Raw genomic sequence first — 14,205 nt, forward strand, 5'->3', positions numbered from 1 at the left:
TTGGGCTTAAGACAAGACTGGAGGCTAATTCTCATGCATAAAAAACCAGCCACACCCTTGGGAGATGCTACCTTTTGAGCCTTTCTCGCCACAAGGATATCTCTATCAACAAAATGTTCTGATGTTTTCACTACAAACTTTTAAGTTTATGGTAACACATGCATAGTATAAATAATTAGAGGGACTTCCCTGGTGTCCAGTGGTTAAGACTCCGCGCTCCCAATGCAGGGGTCCTGGGTTTGATCCCTCATCAGGGAACTAGATCCTGCATGCTGCAACTAAGAACCCACACGTGGCAATGAAGATCCTGTGTGCTGCAATTAAGACCCGGCGCAGCCAAATAAATAAAATTAAAATAAAATAAAATAAATAATTAGAATATGCAGGTGAGCAGAGAGGGCCCTGAAAGAAAAATCACTCATGAACCCAACACTCAGAGATAATCCGTTTTAATATTTGGGTGGGGAGGATATATCCTTACATATGTCTTTATATCCATACCTATGTCTATATGTGGAATCTGACTTTACAACTGGAGTCTGAACTACCTCAGTATAATCTACTGCATGACTGACATTCATAAATACTCCACCTAGGAACAGGGGTGACTTACACTGTGCTGTCAGGTAACACAACCCTGGCTGACTTCACCACGCAGAGGGGCCCGCTCCCCTACAGTGTGACGCTGGGTGGAGCAGTCCAGCAACGGATGGGCCCAGGGATGCACCACATGGAAATCTGAGCCACCAGCAACACCACCACCTCTGCCCCCTCCAGAAACATCACCATCTACTTCGTGGAGCCCCTGTCAGGCCTGCAGGCCTCCTGGGCTTCTGGCAACTTGGAGCTTGGACAGGACCTACTGGTCAATGTCTCGGCGGCTCACGGTATCCCGGAGAGGCTGACCTCTGAGGTGGCAGGACTCAATGCAACCTTCTCCCATGAGAAAGAGAGCCTTGGGGGGCCATTTGGGACTCACCACGTGGCAGTTCCTCTTGAAGGTACTTGGAGTTTGTGGCTCCCCTTCCAAACCTCCCTCCTCTTCCCTTCCTGACTTGGTGTCCAGGGTTCTGCCAGCCAGTTTTTCAGTGTGTTCCAGACAAAAAGATGGTTCACAGCATCCAGCCTGGGTCACAAAATAAGGAAGAGACAGCTATTACCTGCAGTTATAGAACTTATAGTCACAGGGATTCTCAACTTTGGCACTTCTGACATTTGGGACCAGATAATTCTTTGTTGTGGGGACCGTCCTGTCTACTGTAGGATGTTTAGCAGCATGCCTGGCCTCGACCCACTGGGTGCCAGTAGCCCCAGCCCACAAGTCATGACAACTACAGATGTCTCCAGACATTGCCAACTGTGCCCTGGGGAGCAAAATCACCCCCACTGAGAATCACTGGAAGAGAGCGGGAGTACTTGGATTTCTTCCATCATTTCTAGAGGAGAATGTGTTTCGGGAAACTGCAGTCCACGCCCTGCGGGAGAGAGATGGGTAAAAACTAAAGGGTGGGAGAGAGAGGAACAAGAGAGGAGGTATCAGGAGGCTGCCTGGAATAGAGAGAGGGCAGCAGACCGGCTGGCACCAGCCAGGGCAGGAGGCCACAGCTGACGTGCATTTAATCTGGAAAGAACAGAATGTCTCTGAGGGCAGTGTGGTGAGGTCAGCAGGCAGGAAAGTGATGAAGGGGGCAGAGTCGCCAGCCCACCCAGGTCCGCTACCCTGGACCTCAGAGGTGTGTGAGAAAGGGGGTAATGAGGTACAGGTATGGGCTACCATGCCCTCAGCAAGGGATGTGGCAAAAGAGATGGCAGAAGGAACGACAAGAGTCAAGAAGAGAAACATTGCAATTTTGCCAGGTACCAAAGGTACAGTTTGGAACAGGAAGAATCTGGAAATGAAATGGAATGACAATGGAAACTATAATAAAGAGGCTGTAATTCAAATGCAAATTAGTTTTTGTCTCCTATAAAAGTTACCTGGTAGGAGGTAAGAGATGAAGTCCCCATACCCCCTGTGACTTTGGGGCTCACTCTTAGATGGGCAGCCTCTCCTCCCCATGAGAAAAACAGACTGGATGCCTCCAGGGGTGAAGGGAGTGAGGGGGGAAGGAAAGGGAACCAGGCAGGACAGGAAGGTCCTCACTTGGTGGTGCTGGCCTTGCTCTCACCGCCCAGCAGACATTTGCAGCCGCCTCTCGTAGGGGCTTCTATGGGCTCCTGAGGCTCATAGACAACTGACAGCTACAGATGTCAGACAACTACAACTACCAATAAGAATTCACTCAGTCCAGGGCTCTCCTGTCACCAACAGGGTCCCTTTCTCTGTTCCCCTCACTCTCTCTACCCTCTCCATCGCCCCCACCGCCTCTAAGGCTAACATCTGGTCCTTAGAAAACTCTCACCAAGTCCTCGGCTGCTCCCAGCCGACTGTGGTCATTTCCCAAATGCAGAAATGCTGCCTCTCCTCTCTCCCCTTCCCTCCCCTCCACCCGCCATAGATCATTCCAAGGGCGCGAGTAAGGAACCTGTCCATGGGGGTTCCCAGCCTCAAAGAACACATACCCAGCTCACCAAGGGCCCTCTCTGAAGACCTTCTCTCCAGGCTTCAGAATAGAAGAAGGTAGCACCCACCACCTCTTCCCCATGAGGGAGGCAGGGGGCCGGGGATACTCATGTAGCAGCGGCTCTCTCCAAGTCTTCTGACAAATCCTCCTCTCGCCTCCCCACTCTCTCGACCCTTTTAAAACCGTGTCATGGGCCTCCTTCTGCTGGAATCTCCTCTCTGATCTGGCAAATGAGCACCTGCTCATCCTTTGAACTTCAGCTCTAGCCCCTGCCCCACCTCATTAACCATTTCTTTCTCCCCCAAGGTAGAAGCAGACCCCCAACCCCACGCCCACACTGCCTCCCATGCCGATTCCCACCCTGGAGTGTCCCACATGCCTACTAGACCATAAGGCCTTGAGGACAAGGACCATGTTTCATTCATCTCTGTGTCCCCAGAGCCTTGCACCGTGCCTGGCATACATCAGGGATACATTAAATTCTTTGATGATGAAAGAGTCAGATACTGCCATCAGAGGACTGGAGAAGCACAGGCTGGGAGAACTGTCTCAGAGCAAGTTAAACAATTTATTACAGTGCCCATAATTCTCCACCCTTTGCATTGCAGGCACCTTTCTGGTCACTGTGCTGGTGAGGAACGCCTTCTCAAACTTGAGTTTGAAAATTGGAAGCATCACTGTCACAGGTAAGAATTTTCTGCAAGGGGGTATAAAACTTGTGACCAGGAGTTTAGGGCATTGCGCTTCCTCGGGAATCTAGTGAGGGGCCCCTCAAAACAGAGCTTTGAATACTTATTTTGTCCTACAGATATTAAGAATTCTCTGGTTACTCTAAATAGGCAATAATGTAAGCAACAGAACATCCAACCATTGATACAGAATTCTAAAACATTCGAATTTGTAGTAGTTACACTGCTTTAGGCTTCAAATAATAGAAAGCCCAATATAAGTGGCTTTAAGTTCAAGTCTTATCATCTTACATAACTAAGAAGTTAGTTCCAGGGTTGGTTCAGTGGCTCAGTGTCACCAGCAAGGACCCAGGCTCAGTCTGTCATTCTGCACTGCCATCCTCAGAGCTTTCGCTTGGTCCTTACGCTTGTGTCTCATGCAATCAAGATGGCTGCTGCAGTTCCAGACATCACGTGTCAACCCAGCATTATCCAGCAGCAGCAGAAACCCACGTCCCCCTGTGCATCTCTTTTTATTAGGGAAAAAATTCTTGCCCGCTAGTCCCCAGCAATCTTCCCTTTAGATACCATTGGCCAAAGTAGGGTCAGGTGCCCAGCTGTAAGGGATGCTGGGAATCCAGTATTTTTAGGCTCTGTGGGAGAAGATGGATTCTGACAGCCAAGAGGAAGAGCAGGGTATTGGCTGTTGGTAGGCAGCCAATAGTAGATGTCACTGTCTTAAAATTCACCTTGACTGTGTTTGCCCGGAATTTTGAGTAGCAAGAGAAACAGAAGCAGTTCAAAATGGCTCAAGCCAAAGGAAATTTTATCAACTCAGAAAATTAAAGTCCAGGGTTTAGGCACAGCAGGATCCAGCCACTCAATGTCTTCGGAAATCTGCCTCTCTCCATCTCTTGGTTCTATGTTGGCTTCAGTCCGACTCCCTCTTCCCAAGTAGTAGCAAGATGGCCGCAGGCTTCAGTCCTTAACCCCAGAGGAGAAAGAGCATCTCTGTGTTGATATTTTCAGAACAAGTCCTGAGGCTGCCTCTCACTTGTCTAAGCTTGGTTCATGGTCCCTCCTAGACCTGTTGCTGAGACCAGAGGGGAGTGGTACTCAGGGCAGACCAGGATCACACGTCCACCCCGGAACATGATGTAGGATCAGATTCACCCAAAGGACTGAGGGTGGGGAGGGATGGTTCCCCAGGGAAAATATCATCTGTAAGTGCCATTATCAAAAGAAGGGGGCGTGGATGCCTGGACGGGGGAAGAAAATATGAGATGTCCGTTCTACTTACTGTTCACCGTCCTCCTAGGAGTTTCCGCGTATGGAATTTGAGGTCCAGGGAGGTTAAGTGACTTTGCAAAAGTCACTCAGCTAATTCATGGCAGGATCAGGGTAGCAACAATTTCTCTGGATTTCTTCATTCAGGGTTATTGGACCATCTTCCTTCTTACGGTTAAGAAAGATCTCTGTGTCTGGCATTTTAGCTTTGTTTTGTATGATTTTACAGACCTTCAAACTTATCATTGTGAGAATAATAACTCACCGAGAGGGAATTCTTTAAAGATCAGTAATATCCTGATCTTAAAACATCCAAGTCACCAGGGCCTAGTGAATCACATGGAATGACCAACCCTAAGTGCTTAGCTTAATCACTACACTTTAATTAGATATTAATCAAACTCACATTTCAATATCTTCAGAGCATATCAGCTGAGAGTACCTTTTCCTTTTTTTTTAACTTGACACACTAATCTTCTTTACAGATGAATCGATGACAAAGCACTAATATATACAGCACAGCATTCAGTCCTCCTGGAGCTTTGAGAAATAAGGGCTGCCTTCAGCCTTCTTTACAGATGAGGCACCTAAGGCTCAGAAAGAGTAACGAACCTGCCGAGGTTCGCACAGCCATTAAGACGCCAATGGATGGATCCAGAAACACACCATGGTGTGCTGAGTCCAGCTCCTACCAGCCTGCCAGCGCTGGTTGTGCCCATCTCTCCCACTATGCATTCAGTGAGGTCAACTTGGTATCCTGAAATCTGCCTTTATGGGAACATTTGCACCACAGAAAATAGCATATGAGATGAGGGCTCCCCACCCTCACCCTTCAACTGGCAGGTAAACATTAACGGCGAACAGCTGCAAGTCTGACCTTAATCTTGTTCTACAGGCCATTGGCAGCTGCCCACCTCTTTCTTACCTGCCAACGAGGTGTCTATAGCCCAGCGGTGAACATGACGGTTTTGATTTTGACCCATTTCCTACAACCTGAATATTCTCTGCGTGTCCCTAAACCATTTCCAAAGACAGGCAGATACTCCCAGGGCATCCTCAGCATACCCGCTGACTCTGCCCTTTGGTGACCTTATAAACACCACCAACGTCTGACACCCATCCCCACTGTGTTCATAGCTCCTTTCAGTCTCCAAGAACCACCTGGAACAAAGGCTCAGAAAAAGAATGTGAGTATTTTTTTTCAAAACACTTAACCTCACAAGAAAAAGATGTCTAAGTACTCTGTTTTAGTTTTGAATTTGGGTTTTTTGGTGCTAACAGCCAGAGCACTAGCAATCACTGAGACTTCTTCTGTTTAAAAAGAAACCCAGGGAGCTTCCCTGGTGGCGCAGCGGTTGAGAGTCCGCCTGCCGATGCAGGGGACACGGGTTCGTGCCCCGGTCCGGGAAGATCCCACATGCCGTAGAGCGGCTGGGCCCGTGAGCCATGGCCGCTAAGCCTGTGTGTCCGGAGCCTGTGCTCCACAACGGGAGAGGCCACAACAGTGAGAGGCCCGCGTAATGCAAAAACAAACAAACAAACAAAAAACCCCAGAAGGACTGAAATCAAATGAAGCATGTCCTCTAACCACAACTGCATCATGTTATAAATCAATAATAAGTTATCTAGGATATGTAGATATCTCTCAGACATCTTGGAAATTAAACAGCACACTTCTTAAGAAAAAGATCAGTGGGTCAAAGGAAAAAAATCACAAGGATATTTTAAAATATTTTAAGTGATAATGACAATACAACCTATCCAAATTTATGGGATACAGCTAAGGCAGTGCTCGGATGGAAATTCATGGCTTTTAATGCTTATATTAGAAGAAAGGCCCAGGTCTTTTAGTATTTATAGCAAGACTAAGTCTTTGACTCCTTGCTGTTGACATTGCTCATGCATGCGTTTATTCAATAACAAGATTTATTGTGCCTCTCCAATGTTCAAGGATTGGTATTAGGGGCTGGGGAAACAATGGTGAATAAACAGATGTGGTCCCTGCCTTCACGAACCTTAGTGGGTGAAACTAACTAACAAGTTAGCATATAATTAAGACCTGTGACGCTTCTAACTAGAACCAATACAGTGCAGTGACAGCAACTAACAGAGGGTGGACTAGCAAATGTGATGAGACACGGGCTCTTGAGAGGTAACATTTAAGTGGGGACCTGAAGATAGGACAGTCAGCCATCCTGGAAAGCAGAACAAGAGCTGTCTAGGTATGTAGATGAGAAGGCCCTGAGGCCTGTTGTTGGAGATTATAGAGACGGACAGAGGCCAAATCACATGGGGTCTCAGGTGCCAAGGCAAGGGGGTTGAGCTTTATTCTCAAACCAGAGAGACCCCTGGGGACTGAGTTCTGCCACAGCCTCCTGTTATTCCCAGGACAAGCCCTCTGGGCCTGAGCTGTTTAACAGGTCTAACCAGAACTGATCCTGGAACACACCACATGCCTGCCAACCCCTTTCCTTGAATCCATGTGCTCTCCATCGTTGCCCCAGCTCGCCCTCACTCCTCCTTCCCCGGCTCCATAGCCCTGGGGTCCTGTCCTCTGGGAAGCTTGCCCTGACACCAGCTGTCTGCTGTGTAGAGGTAATAGCTTGGCGCTGTCCTCTGCTCCAGACACAAGAGGAAGCGCGTCACTCGTTTTTCTCATCTGATCCACAGCAGCCCCAGGAGTCAGACACTGTCAAACCCTTAGGGGGAACAGACGTTCTCAACCTACTTCCTCCCTCATCTATTATCACGATCCCCTGAGCCCTCTCTACTGCAGCAGTTACCACTCTGCATTTTAATTGTTGGGTTCCTTGTCCGTCAGACTAGGTATAAGGGCGGGGGCTGGGTCTCTATTCCTGTATCTCCAGGCCTCAAGCACTGGGCCTGGCCCAGAGCAGGCTCTGTTAAGGCAGCTGAACGCATGATGAACCCTTGGCACACAGCCGGCACTCGGCCTAGTCACTTACCCAGTGATCCATCCCCTGCAGGCTAGGGGGATCAGACAGGTCTGCCTCCACTCCTCACACTGTGGCCACCCCTGGCACAGACTGCTCTGGGGCGCAAGGTGAGGTGCCAGCTGTGGAGGGCGTCTCACCAGCCAGCTGCTTTTTCTGCAGAGAGATAGAGGGGATGTGGAGCTGTGCGTGGAACCCAGTCAGTACTTGGATTCTTTCACGACAGTGACTCTGGGCTGGCCAGATAGTAACAAGGACTTTCGCTTCCAGTGGGCATGTGGTAGGTGACCTTAGAACTCTGAACCGTCCTGTCTCACCACGGAGTGATGGACAGCGGTCAGCTTTTGCTGCTGTTTTTCTTAACCTTCACAGCAGGATTACTCATGCTTGACATTTTGTGTGCCTTGTATGTGACAGAGATTGTGAATTCCATGGAAATGAGAGGTGGGTGGAAGCAGTGGCAAACCAGGATGGGGGTGGCCCTGAAGGTAGGCAGCCAGGAGAGGCACTATCTGTAGAGAATTTAGGAAGAGTAGTTAAACCCTCAAACTCACCCTGCTTTTTTATTGTCACCACAAACAACATTAGTGGTAAAATACTCCTCCCCTCTTGGACTGAACCCCTCTTTAACCTCCACGTTCTTGGTATGCCACTGAGAAGATAGTTTAGAAGGAGGAAGTAATGAGGCCTTTTCTGACAAACCAAGATGGTAGCACCAGTACCTATTTTTAAGAAATGGTTGTTCTCCTTTTTATACGGATATATCCTAGCTATGCACACACTCTTCTAGAAATAAAATGAATGCCATTCAGATTGTACATATTGCTTTTGTTACCCTTTTTTTTTTCATTGAACAATGTATCCCACATACTTCTTCTCCATCTTGATTTTCATAATAACTGCATAATAGACTGTCAAGTTGTTGCATGATCATTTATTTACCAGTGCCCTCTTTTTGGACATTGAGGTTGTTTCAAATTATTTGCCCTTATAAACAATGCTGTAATGAACATCCTTACAGTTCAATCTTTGTTTGCGGCTGTGGTTACTTTCATAAACAAATTCCCAGAAATGGAACAACTGGGTCAAAAGTCATGTAACATTTGAAGTCTTTTGATATTAATTAGTAAGTGCTCAGGACATCCTTCAGCATGTTAGTTCTTGTTATCTGAATTAATAGAGGATACAAATATAGGCTTTAGGTGATTGAGCTGATGACCTGACCCCAGGCATATCCTGTGAATGACTACATATCAGGGGTAGTTGGGGTAGTGGATACGCATTAATCAACAGAGTTGAAGGGCAAAGGACACAGAGACTTACTGAGTTGGTACAAAGCAGGAGATGACATGCAGCCTCCCAGACAGAGATACAGCTTCCCAGGTCCCCAATGTACCTCACTGAGACAAACAGCTGTGGACAATCACTTACACCAGGGACAAGAAGGCGCCTTCTCCCAGGTGGGGCTGTATATCCTCTGGGCGCCTCTCCTGCTCTGTGCTGGCCTGCTCACCAGTGCAAGTCACTGATGCAAAACAAGCCAACATATCCTGCAGGTTTGCTCAGAGTCTGGGTGAAGCGGGGGTCATTTTCCCAGAAACATTCTTCCGTGGCACCATTCCTTCAACCTGAAAGTAAAACTAAAAAAATTAAAAAATTAAAAAAAAAAATCTCTATTTGGAACCAATTTTCTTACCCATGACCCATTTCCTCTAAAAACCCCAAACCAGAAGGTAACCACATGCGTCAAGTTCAAGGTGCCTGGGTGGATCACAGCATTGGCCCACCTCTCTCTCTCAGGGCACTGCTGGGCTCAGTGGAGCGACTATGTTGAGAGGCAGCTGCTCTGCACAGACCAGAGGGAGCTGGTAGTGCCACCGTCCTGCCTGCCGATGCCTGACTCTGCTGTTACTTTGCGCTTGGCAGTCTGGAGAGGCCAGGAGCTGCAGAACCTGGAGAAGCAGTGCCTCTGTGTGTCTGCCCCCCTGGAACTCAGGCTGCGAGTCAGGTGGGAGCACCAGAGCAAACTCCTGCAGGGCTGCCATTTGGCCAACACGTACTGAGTGCAAGCTCTCGCTACACTGACTAAGGGGCAGGGCATACAGTGGTGGGTAAAACCAGACCCAGTCTCAGTTCTCACTGGGGTTACTTGGTGATCAGCAGTGGTTCACACAAATGAATGCAAGGAGAGAGCGCACCTCTAGGACAACTTCCCTGACTCGGGGTCAGGGAAGGCTGCCCTCAGCAGAGATGTGAAGACAGAAGAGGAATTAACTTGGCCAGGAAAAGGGAGGGCGGGAGACAGGACAGACAGTAAAGGGACGGAGCATACAATAATCCGGAAGTGAAAGAGGCTGGTGTGGCTGGAGCATGGAGGAAGAGCAGGCAGGGCCTGGCTCCGGCAGGGCCTTGAGGGTTATGTCAGACACATGATTTTGGTATTTATCCTAAGAGTTCTGGAAAGCCACCCAAGACTTTTAAGCAGGCTGGGAACATGATCACGTTTTGCTTCCAAACGCTCTGGTAGCAGGGTGGAGAAGTGGCTGGGGCAGGGTCGGGGGGCGGCGAGAGAGGACTCAGGGAGGTTGCTTAGGCACTTGCAGGAATCAAGGTAGCGCGGCCATCAGCTGGGTCCCTGAAGGAAGCAGATGGCTTCCTCCCTTCCTTGGGAACGGAGGAGCGTTGGATAAAGGGTCTATTTACAGACAAGGGCAGGGATAAGGGGATCAACCAGGGATGACAATGCAGGACTACAACAGGAGGAAGCCATTGTCCCTCTTAGGCCTGTAGGGGTAAGAGAAGGGGCTGGCATCACTGGAACCCCCTTGGGAGCTGCAGCTGTGGGAGAGGTGCCCCCGGCACGAGCTGTGGCCTTGGCCAGAGGAACACGGCCTCTGCCAACTGCAGTCCATTTGGTAAGGAGCAGGGAAAGTGGTGAATAACTATCCCAACCTCTCTCCTCTCAATGCTCCCCATTGGCTGGGCCCATTGGCTGGTGTGGAGACTCGATGATGCAGTCTATGGAGATCAGTCCCTGGCGCACAGAGCCACAGAGTTGATGGCAAGTGGGCTGCAGGAGCAAATGGAGAATGTCTGGCTCACTTGCACTAGGGTAGACGTGAAGACAGAAGTGGGGAGATTCGAGAGCTATTTTAAAGCTCATACTGAAAGGACTGGGGATGGGTTGGACACAGCAGGAGTCAGTGATCTCTCACTGGCTCATGTGAAGGAATATGACATTACACAGAAGGCCCAGGACTCGGGTCCAGACGTGTGGGCCCATGTTCCATCCCCCACTCAGGAGTTGTGTCACTGGGACTAATCACACAACTTTCTGAGCTCAGTCTGCTCGTCTGTGATATGGGGATTCTGATAGGGTTGTGGTCAGCACTGGCTAAGCTAATAACAATGGGATGTGGCATGTGTGCTGTAAAATCACAGGATTCACTGGTCATTATTAGCACTAGAAAGAATCATGGAAATTGACTGCTCTTATCCCCTCACTTTACAGGTGAGGAAACTGAGGCTCAGAGAGGTTAAGTGACTTGTGCAAAGCAGTCATTCACAAGTGGCAGGGGCGGGAATGGAGCCTAGGGTCCTCTCTCAGCCTCACGCACTTTCCGAGTCGTTCTCCTGTGCAGTGAATGAAATGGGAATTCAGGCAGGAACGAATCGCTTCATCTTCGTGACCTGGTTTTGGTTGGGGCAGAAATTGTTTTTATTCCATCTTTCACTTGACAAAGCCATTTCCTACCTTCTCAAAGGACTTGAGAAGAACTGGACAAAAGACCAGGTGGGCGGCCACAACGTCTGAGGGAGCATGCCTGCTCCGTTCTCTGTCTCCCTTTCAGCTGTGAGGAGAACTGCAGGCCAGTGAATGCCAGCAGGGACGTTATGCTCAAGGTCACCGTGGGGGACAAGTCTGCAGCAGCCGTGTTCAGCTGGTATTTAGATGACACCCCGCTGGAGAAGGTGAGGACACTGGCAGCCTCTCAAAAACAGAAACGTCTTCCCACTTTGATTGACCAGACCTGGGTCACATGCCCAGGACTGAGCTGGGGGTTGGTCAACTCCACTCAGAGCCCGAGGAGTAGGAGTCGGGGGCTGGGGAGCATTGGTCAGAAGACAGGACGGATGCAGTGGAGCAGAAACAATAGGGAAACATCGCAGCAGATGCTGTGGGTGCCCCAGCCCATCCTTACCAGGCTGATGCAGGCATCCCCCAGCTGCGATGGGGCGGCTGCTGGCCAATAACTGTGGGGTCTAACAGCCTAGCCCCCTGGGCTCTGAGTGAGACAATTTCTGTGGTGCAGCTTATGTTCCAGAGCTCCCCATGGGATCAGGCTGAATGAAGCCGGATGCCTCCCGAATGCCTTGTTTCATTCTCCACCCCATTCGGCTTCCCTCCCTGCCCTCCTGGTTTTGCCTGAGAGCCCTCCCTCGTAAATGCCCTGCACACAAACCCTTGTCTCAGACTCTGCTTCCAGGGAACCTGGCCAAGGACAAACACCCTAACACGGCTGGAGATGGGCTATTTGGGCTGACCTCAGGAGGGCAGGTGATACTGCCGTCCATCCATTGGAGACAAATCCGAAAGGCCTCCCAGGGTCAGAAGCCACTGCCCTGCTGAGTCCTGTAGGCTGGCTGCAGCCTCAGGGGCCCTGGGCTGTGCTCTCTTTCAGGCCGAGCCCCTCCCAGCTGCCTGCAGACTCCAAGGATTCTGGCCGCGTTCTTTAATCCTCCTTCAGAGCGACACTGCCACCCTGCTGCTGAACAGCTCCTTCCTGAGGACCCGCAGCCAGGCCACCGGAACCAGAGTCAGAGGTGGGAAGGCCTCGGATCCTGTCTCCTGCAGACAGTGAGCAAGACAAACCCAGGAGCGCTGAAACAGGGGATTTCAGTGCAGGGTGGGGGCCATACACAGGCTCTGGTGTGAATCCCACCACCGCCACCTTCTAACTGGAAGACTTCAGGCATCGGATTCAAGGTCTCTTGTGCCTCAGTTTCCTCTCATGCAAACAGCACAACAGAAACACCCGCCTCTGAACTGTATGATGCAGGGTGGATGACACACTACCAGTGGTAAAAGCAGTGGGGTGTGCAGCCTACACGTCCTGCCAGGCGATTCAGTGCTTCTCACTTAAAACAAGCCCAGAGCAGCAGGAAAAGTAGACTCTCAAAAAGATAAATAATGGGGTGATTATTCTTTTTTAGATGCATTCCTTTGATTCAGTATTTCTCAAAGTGGCCCACAGACCACCCGCCCAGGATAACCTGGGGTACTAGTTTAAAATGCACACTCCTGGGTTCACCCCAAACCTTCTGAATTAAGTGTAGGCCAGGGAATTCATTTTAATTGATTAAAATTCTCTATACCCAGCTCTTCCAGGTGTGCCCTCCTTTTGAAAAACCAGGTGATTATAACAGGTGGTGTGGGGTATTGGCGCAGGTTAGCTGGGGGCTCTTCATGGTGCTATGGGAGCCCATGGTTTTGGGTGAGTTCTGCGTGTTTCCAGATCCTGGCTGTGGCCCGTCCTAACTCGGTCTCTTGAGCAAGTCTTGTTTCCCGATATACTCCCTCCTCACTAAAGCCCTGGGAGGAAGCTATTATTATTAGCCGCATTTTATAGATGAGAAACTGATTCTTAAAAAGGTCAAAGCCAAGGTCACACGGATAGTAAATGGCAGGACTGGGATTCTATCTCTGCCCAGTTTCTCAGAGTGAGACCCTGGAATGCCCTGCATCAAGGGGGCGAGGGGGTGGGCATGGGAGCTGTTAGATATGCAGATTTCTGGGCCCCACCCCAGAATCTACAGAGAGGCCTGAGGCCCCGGAGAGTGGGCCTGGGAACCTGCATGTTGAACAAGCTCCCAGGAGATTGTGAACCGTGGCAGAGTTTGTGCGCCTCACACAGCCCCCTAAGCACCCTCTGTCTCCTCTCCCCAGTGGCGACCAGGCGCGCCTACAGGGAGGGCACCTACGTGATCAGCTCCCTGCCTCTCCCGGAGGTGCCCACCTGCACCACTGCCCCAGAGGAGGGCATTGTTCTGATGAGCTTTGCCATCTTCTGCAATGCTTCCGCCGCCCGGGGCTCCTGGAGTACCGCTTCTGCCTGGAGTCAGGTACCGGCTTGGGACTAGCTCTCCCCCCAGTTCCCGGGCTCATCCTCTCCAAGAATAGGTGCCCGTCTCTCTCTGGGAGCTGCAAAGAATATGTTCCATGTGTGAGAGAGGTTTGCAGGATGACCCTGAAGCCCCGCCCCCAGGCACACGGACCCCTCCACACATCTCAGTGAGGTGAGAACAGTAACTCCCTATCTCCCCCGCAACTGAAAACTACCTCTAATGTGGCATGAGGGACGTGGAACGGGCTAAATAGAGGAGAATATGCAGAAGTGTGACCACGTGGGGCCGCTACCAGGATACCACTCCTCAGTGCATGCTCGGAGTAGCCCCGACACCTGGAGCCACTCAGGACAGGGATGGCCTAGTTCACAGAACCGTCCACGATGCTACTGACCCCACTTTGCGGGAGGCAGCCGGGAATGGGCGATGTCACAGAGCATGCTGAGCTGAGACGAGACCTGTTTGCACAGGTTTACAGGAGAGGACGGAGCATGCTGATGCCGCCCCACTGCAGTGCCCCAGCCAGTGTCCTGTCACCACAACCCACACCCAACACAGCAGCAGGGCATCAGCAGGAGACGGGGCAAGTGCCCACATTGCCTCTGC

The 14,205-nt window shown here is 50.4% G+C and overlaps 1 protein-coding gene across 1 annotated transcript in view; it reads left to right on the top strand.

Annotated features, from left to right (window-relative positions):
• The window catches only part of LOC103076090 (polycystin-1-like protein 2), an 84,430-nt gene that overhangs the window by 23,283 nt on the left and 46,942 nt on the right, over nt 1-14,205 (top strand). Inside the window, 9 exon segments of the mRNA XM_007452555.1 lie at nt 597-1,001; nt 3,173-3,250; nt 5,657-5,706; nt 7,636-7,753; nt 9,274-9,481; nt 11,325-11,445; nt 12,156-12,297; nt 13,421-13,564; nt 13,567-13,596. Of these exon segments, the coding sequence (XP_007452617.1) occupies nt 597-1,001; nt 3,173-3,250; nt 5,657-5,706; nt 7,636-7,753; nt 9,274-9,481; nt 11,325-11,445; nt 12,156-12,297; nt 13,421-13,564; nt 13,567-13,596 (1,296 nt within the window).

This window comes from Lipotes vexillifer, unplaced genomic scaffold, assembly GCF_000442215.2.
Source record: "Lipotes vexillifer unplaced genomic scaffold, Lipotes_vexillifer_v1.1 scaffold443, whole genome shotgun sequence".
NCBI lineage: Eukaryota > Metazoa > Chordata > Mammalia > Artiodactyla > Lipotidae > Lipotes > Lipotes vexillifer.